General features: G+C 37.8%; 1 protein-coding gene across 2 annotated transcripts in view; it reads right to left on the reverse strand.

Moving 5' to 3' along the window:
• The window catches only part of LOC134208881 (succinyl-CoA:3-ketoacid coenzyme A transferase 1, mitochondrial), a 31,059-nt gene that overhangs the window by 20,512 nt on the left and 2,241 nt on the right, over positions 1–8,306 (reverse strand). The window contains exon 1 of one of the 2 annotated variants that reach the window (XM_062684833.1): positions 1,637–2,095. The exons of the other annotated variant lie outside the window; for it this stretch is intronic. Coding sequence (XP_062540817.1) covers positions 1,637–1,711 — 75 coding nt within the window. The 5' untranslated portion in view covers positions 1,712–2,095. Of the gene's footprint in view, positions 1–1,636; positions 2,096–8,306 lie in introns of those variants that run through there. 2 annotated transcript variants of the gene reach the window in all.

Here is an 8,306-nt window from a genome sequence, read left to right on the forward strand (position 1 = left end):
AAATGTCTCACTAGTTTGTACACAAATACAGACATCAGATCAATTCGTCGAGCTGAGCCGATTGTTATATAACACTATGGGTCTCCAGATTTTAAGCCGCAAGTTTGTTTTATAGCATCTACGTACACTTACAAATGCAAAAAAAAAGTGGGTTTGCACAACTTTCGAACGTAATGAACATCGGTACTTTTTTAATGTTTAAAAGTGTGTCTACTTTCGTGTATATTCACATTCACTGTCTGTAATTATAATTTGTAATAACTCACAAACGTATGAATTGAGGTATGTAAAGAATTGCCGCATTGTGATTTGTATTAGTATGGGAATAAAACGGATATCAGCTATATTTTATATATTAGGTTGAAATCTTTTTAAATAACACTCTCATAACTTGGTATTTGTGTGCAAATTAATTGCCTAAAGTTACGTGGAACGAACATGTCATATGATCAAATTTTCCAATGTGGCTGTTTTTCCTAGTTTTGTAGAACAATTTTTCTTGTTATTAAAGTCAGCATAAAATGGAAAGTTACAAATATGAAACAAAAAGAAGTTTTGAGACATAGATGTATTAAAAAGAAGAATCATAAATTCTTAACAATCGAATCAATTCGTCGAATTGAGCCGTTTAGTATAAAGCGCTATTAGGTCTTCTGGTCATCTATCAATCAAGCCCAAAATATTATCACAATTTTTGCACTGGTGAACTAAGGAATAAACCTACGTAAGCCCTACCCTACGTTTACAATTATTGTCGCTACTTTCGAACGAATGACGTCATTCAGATAAAAATACAATGCAATGCGCGATACAATGTTGCGCAAGCAAAATTAAACCCGCCCATACAATGCAGCTCAAACAGCATGCAAAACTATGAGCGATGATATTAAAAAAGTCTCTTAAATGTGCAAAATTTACTTGCCTAATTCAATCAAAAATAAAAATAGACTATTTTCTGAGGTGATGACCTTGCAACATTTACGTATGTTAGATGAAGTGTACAACCGTAGCTTTTCAAACACATTGCTATCCAGAAATCAACCAAAGCGATATAAAGAGTCACAGTATAAGACATTAACACAACGAAACGGTACTATCTTCGCTAGTTGTATCTCAAACATGTACCTAGGAATATGTCCATGCTTGCTCGTGTAAAAAATAAATTTTATTTGGGAATATTAAACGATTAAACTGAGTTGTCTCCTGTCCATAACCCCCTCTGGAACAAACTTATCATGGCCAAGCCAGATCTGTCAGGGGAAAATAATGATGGTTTTAGTGGCTACGATAAGCTGTCAAGGAACGAATTAAACTTTTACGTATTATAAGCATTGCTAGGGTTTAACGTCAGTCGGGTTCGTTAATCTGTGAACTACCATTATCCGATACCAGCCCTGGAGCGATGATATGGAGTCTAATTCGCGAGTTTATCGACCGTATTCAATGCCACGCTCTTCCCTAATTGTAAAAAAAGCAATGCGTAGAATTCTCAACAATTTATCTAGGAATGCTAACAAGCTCTAATTTATTCCAATTGCCGGCCGCGCGGGATCCCAATCAACTTTCGTTACACAACTTTTGGGGATGATGAATGCGAGGGGTTTGACAAGGCTTGCCAAATCTTAGCAGCATTTACCTTAGTGATCTCTAGTGTTCGCTGGTTTATGCGGAAGGCAGTGAACACTTTTTTGCTACACAAGGTCAAAGCCATTTTTGACGAACGGTACTGTAGTAGTAGCGGAAGCACGTAACAAAAATTTCCGAATCACCGAATCCCAAGCAGCTTGAATCGTCGGATCTTCTTCGCGTATAGACGAGTTTATGTTCGCGGTTAGAACTCACGATACCGACTGAACGGCGCACCGGGAACAACTTCTACAAGGAAGACAGGGAGCTAACGCTCAGGAGATTTACTCCCAACAATACCCACACACTATATTTATATTTGATGTTAAAAGTGGTGACTGCGGATAACCGGCTTAGTTGCTGTTGTACACGCGGGTAGTGATACGAAATAGCCACTAGAAAATAACGCGAATAATACACTTCTGGATGAGCAGTAAACTCGTGCACACACTTACTACAGCTGTTTCAGAAAAACGACAAAAACAATAATTTGACGTTTCCGCATCGCAGAAATTAAGCTTTTGCGCGAGAACGTTAGCAGAAGCTTTCGAGCGTTGGTGATAGAAGCTTTCAACAGAGTCGGCAGTAGTACATTGCAGGTAAATTGTAATGAATTATTGGCAGTGGCTGATTTTCTACTCGCCGCTGCCACATCCAGGCGCTATAGTATATGCGCAAAATAGCCAGCATGAGTTAACCGCCAGAAATTTGTATGGTGAAAGGCATCTAACGCGGGTTTTCTCGAAAATAGAAACTTTTCATGAAAAACTATTTGGTACCGGTTATGTAGGAAGGTGTCTGCTACTACGCCTACCAAATATTTTTTCGATAAAGGTGCTTAACTTTGAGAAATCGAGCCTTATGTCGTTTTCGTTTTTGCGGTGTAGCTACACTCGTGCTACACTTTTGCACCGAAAATGTTCGTTTTTGATTTTCGTGCTACACCAGTGTAGCATTTTTTTTGCACTGAAACAAGCAGTGTAGCACCAGAAAAAATCAGAGTGTGCCGTGTAGTGTAGTTTGTTGTCAAATTTCTCACGTTGTTATTGTTTTCTTTTTATGGTATCCAACAGGTATCCATAACAAACAAACCCAACTGCACTCAAAACGTTCGTTTTTGTCGTGCAAAATGCTGCACTAAACGGTGTCGCTACACCTCAAAAACGAAAACGACATTAGATGCCTTTCGCCATACTGATTTCAGAAAGTTAACTCCTAGTGTACCGCTGTAAGCACGCTCAAAGTAGGCGATTCATTGATGTTTATCAGCGAAGCGTAAACTGCCCACAATCTCGCATATTTGTCCCATATGAATAGGAAATCTAGCAAAGATGCGACTGAGGCAGAAAACCTGACCAAAATCATTAAATTTTTAAATTATTATTATTATAAAATTTTGTGGATTTAGTCGAAGGATGGATTCCAACGAATTTTAGCCTTGGTACCAAATACCGTTGAAATCTATAGACCATTTTTGAAAAACCAATCAACTCACACTAATTATAGTTCATTTTGAACAAAACTCAATTTTCTGGTGTTATTTCAAATCTATTGAGGAATAAATATAAAAAATGGCATGAATTGTCGTGAGAGCTCAGTTCGGTTTTCAACTGGATCTACAATATTAGTCTGTTACAGTTTTCAGGTGTCTTGCTTACACACCGCTACGAGACATTCATCGACACGTTATTCATGACTTTTACTAAAGACCTTATGGGTACTCGAAAGTTTGGCGATTTCATAAATGTTTTGGGCTCACACCGTGCGTTGCTTGAAGAACATTTTTCTTTTTTCCGACGTATAAGCATATGACAATGAACATTTTAAAATCTCTAAAGTTTGCCTGGGATTTTCTTCAAGCATTTATTCTGAAACATCTGTCTCGTTTTGTTAAACCTGCTACTCTATGTTTTGAAATGTTTACCATGAGCTCATGGAAGAATGGTAGTTGGAAATCAATTAAATGTATGGGAAACCCAGGTATTTCCCAAATTTATAGAAAAATGGCAGTGTTTTAGAAGAAAGTAGTGATAAGGAATGCAGTATGAGGTGAAAAGATGATCTCCTGCACTTAGTTTGCACTGATTAGTAGTTTTATCACAGAGAACAGACATGGAGGCTCATACAAAATTTTGTTGAAAACGTGTGTAAAGCTCCTCAGCGCCGCCAATGCAGCCTGCCCGACATACAAGCTCAATTTCACCAAGCAATGGCCTTGGCTTACACTACGTAAGCAAGGTTATGCTGCCATCTAGTGATAATTCGGAATGAACACTAGCGCTAAAAATTAAGATACGGAAAATTTTCATCAACATTCTTACACGGTAAAAAAACAACACGTTCAATCTACCGGTTCCATCCTGTTCCATCTATTCAATGTTCAACTTTACAATCACTATTATTGGAAGTAATGTTCCTTTGATTATGAAGAATACCTTTCACAAGTGTGTTGAAAGCAAATAATTCTATAACATAAACACTGTTGATCAAAGTGCTACTCACTGGATGTTAAAATGATTAGCTCTTCGATCAGCACCGATATGTCTCCACTACAATTGAAGGTGCTATGCTATTGAATTCACAGGTTCAGTTTTATTGATTCAAGAGTAGATAGATGACAGTTCGTTTCATCTGTTCTGCTCAATTCAAAAGGTATTTCGAAGTGCGAGATGAAGTCATGGTAAGTCGAAGGACTTTCAAGCAAAGGCATGTTATTCAAATCTAAGCTGAGGTAATTCTTCTTCTTCTTATTCTTATTGGCATTACATCCCCATACTGGGACAGAGCCGCCTCGCAGCTTAGTGTTCATTAAGCACTTCCACAGTTATTAACTGCGAGGTTTCTAAGCCAAGTTACCATTTTTCCATTCCACGATGATACTTTTATGCCCAGGGAAGTCGAGACAATTTCCAATCCGAAAATTGCCTAGACCGGCAACGGGAATCGAACCCAACCACCCTCAGCATGGTCTTGCTTTGTAGCCGCGCGTCTTACCGCACGGCTTAGGAGGGCCCCGCTGAGGTAATTCTAGTATTTTCAAATTTAATGCTTCATATTCAAAATATTGTGCACGTAAAATGGAAGGGATGGTCTTTGAATGCGACGAGCTCAGCTATTGATATTGATTGGATTCTAAACTTGTGCATATTCAACTGCAGAACAGTTAGCATGGACGTATACATTTTTTACCGAGTACACTAGTACCCCGCAACGACGGCATAACGACATACTTCAAAATGATCAGCGCAAAGTTTTACACAAATTCGCGACTTGATGAACGTCTGCACTCTGTGGTTTGATAGTGATGATATTTACTATACCACTGAATCAACGTCATCTCTTGTATTGAAAGTTTTGACTGGTACCTTATTGCAAGGAATCCCGGGTAGATGTGAATAACAAACAAATAACATAACAATAGCAAATTTTGCTGTGATATCAGATTTTGTTATTCTTATGTTATTCATAAATAACATAAAATAGCATCCCAACAACAAATTTTGTTATAATAGTAAAATTTGTCATTCATTTATTATTGTAAAAAAAAGCAGAACAACAAATGAAGAACACATTTTGCAATCATAGCAAAGTTTGTTATTCATTTATCATTTGCTTTTTCAACATCAATAATAACTGATTTTGATATTTTCTTTTCTTAGAATATTTTGCTATTGGTTTGTTATTATAATAGCAAAATGTGTTATTTATTAGTTATTTGCTAGAGCAATGTCTGTTATTATTTTTGCTATTTTAGCAACTATATCAAACAAACTAATATCATATTTTGCTATTCAGTTATTCATATATTAATAGTAAAATTTGATTTTATTTTGATGTTTTCTTCTACCCGGGATAGTATCCGGGAATTTCTTAAAAAAATTGTTCAATAGATTTCCTCCAGAAATTCTGAAACTGGTTCCATAGATTTCCTTCAGAAATTCTGATAATTGGTTTTTCGCATACTGAGATAATAGCAGAAGAAGTTCCAAATCTATTTTTCCATTTAAAACTTTAAAAAAATCTCAATCATACTACGATTTTGTTATTCTTTGTTTAATAGATTACTGTTGAACAATTAAGAGCATTGGAAACATAATTAAATTTTGAACAATTAGCTTATGTACATTCCTAATGGGACTGGTACGCGGGTAAATTCAATATAGGACAACGTTGTTTTGCTATTTTGTTACAATTCTACTGAACAAAATCTCATATTTCATCAAGTTATTCAAAAAATTCACTAAACGAAATGCTATTTATGGAATTAACTTTCAAAAACCCAAATGGAACTAATACGAGTACTAGCAGACATATCTAATAGACAAATGAGGGTCCGAAAAGATTATGAAACTTATTGTTTGGTGGTTTTCTGAATTCAGATTGGCAAAACTTGTAATGTTTATTTAATTCGGTGCTTTCTAGCAAATTTGTTTTGCTAAAATTTGGAAGCGTAGTGATTTGTTTGTTTTCATCTATTATCACCTAAATTTAGAAATGAGTACACTAGGGTCGCTTTGGATTCCTTCAATATCTCGGTACGTCTTAATTTCAATAACTTTTCAAATAAATACCATCTAATTTTTTTTTTTCGATTTTTGTGGATTTTTTTCGAAGAGTCAACTCACTATTTTAATAGCAGTAGTAGTCTATTCTCATCCTCGAACTACTTCAAGACCAACAGTTGAAACTTTAGACGGGTACTCTGTTGATTTCTTCATTTGTAATAAAAACAGATGAGTTTTCCACAGTTTATGTGAGAAAAATATAGTAAGAATCATCAACGGAAGTCAAAGTAATCAAGGTAGAAGAGGGTGATCGGTTGTCAGCACACTTTTGTTCTTGGTTTATATATTTTGTCCAATTGCACACAAATTGTGATCGAATTTTATCCCATTTCCGGATGTCGCGACTGCATTATGACTGAGTAATGCACATTATAGCGCACATGGCAGTTATGGCATCTGAAAACGAGAGAAAATTCGATTAACGCCATTTTTGAAAAGGAACTGGAAGGTTTGTTGCTGATCACCGGAATTGGGCCATCCAAATGGTCTTGACATGGTCTTACTTTGTAGCCACGCGTCTTACCGCACGGCCCTTACAGCACTCCCACGCAAACCTATACCATCAATGGCTAGCAGAAGCCTTCACCTACCGCTGATGGTGTTGGTTTGCGTGGGAGTGCTGTATTATTTCAAATCTATTGAGGAATAAATATTAAAAATGGCATGAATTGTCGTGAGAGCTCAGTTCGGTTTTCAACTGGTGCTATCAAATTCGTCTAATCGATGTTTGAATTTTTTTTTACAAAAGCAGATGAGTCGTTTTGAAAATTTGGCATTGAGTTGTCATTTTGTTGCAAGGCACAATATATAATGCACTGTTAGAAAAAGGACGACTACTAGTTCTTTAATCATATTTTCAAATCGAAATCAATCCGAAATAAATTTTATTTGTATGTGGCTTCAATGATTAGATATGGATGTATTTAATGAGCATTACCCAAGTAACCATGGAGCTATATATGCTTGCAAATAATACAGCCATTAAAGTTGACTTAAAGTGGAGAAAGGCCCTTTTACGATTGAAATAATGCTTCATTACTTTGACATGTTGAAATAAAACATAAGTAATGCATTTCTGCATTCGTAACGCTGAACTAGTGTATCGTTGCTTGACAGGCGATGAATAAATGCATCTTTACATCGGTAAAACTGATCTAATACAGTTACCATTTAACATGCTGATCTGTGATTGATTACATGCATTAATTAATGCTTGGTGGTTACTTGGGCAGCTTCCCTGGAAAGCTTACCAGACTGATCAAAGCAACGGTGGATGGTGTGCAAAAATGTGAGAAGATTTCTGGCGAACGCTCCAGTTCGATCGAATCGCGCCGGGGACTAAGACAAGGTGATGGACTTTCGTGCCTGTTGTTCATCATTGCGCTAGAAGGTGTCATGCGGAGAGCCGGGTGTAACAGCCGGGGTTCGTTTTTCAACAGATCCAGTCAATTTATTTGTTTCGAGGATGACAAGGACATTGTCGGCCGAACATTTGCAAAGGTGGCAGAACTGTACACCCGCCTGAAACGTGAAGCAACAAAAGTTGGACTGATGGTGAATGCATCGAAGACAAAGTACATGCTTGTGGGCGGAACCGAGCGCGACAGGGCGCACCTGGGAAGCAGTGTTACGATAGACGGGGATACCTTCGACGTGGTCGAGGAATTCGTCTACCTTGTATCCTTGCTAACGGCTAATAACAATGTTAGTCGTGAAATACGAAGGTGCATCATCTGTGGAAGTTGGGCCTACTACGGGCTCCAGAAGAAGTGTTATATACAAGACGCTGATAAGACCGGTAGTCCTCTACGGACACGAAACATGGATAATGGTCGAGGAGGACTCGGAGTATTCGAGAGACGGGTGCTTAGGATCATATTTGGCGGCGTGCAAGAAGACGGTGTGTGGCGACGAAGATGAACCACGAGCTCGCCCAGCTCTACGGCGAACCCAATATCCAGAAGGTAGCTAAAGCCGGAAGGGTACGATAGGCTGAACATGTTGCAAGAATGCCGGACACCAACGCTGCAAAGATGGTGTTCGCTTCCGATCCGGCAGGTACGAGACGGCGTGGAGCACAGCGAGCAAGGTGGGCAGACCAGGTGCAAAACGACT

This window comes from Armigeres subalbatus, chromosome 2 (genome assembly GCF_024139115.2).
Source record: "Armigeres subalbatus isolate Guangzhou_Male chromosome 2, GZ_Asu_2, whole genome shotgun sequence".
Taxonomy (NCBI): Eukaryota; Metazoa; Arthropoda; class Insecta; order Diptera; family Culicidae; genus Armigeres; species Armigeres subalbatus.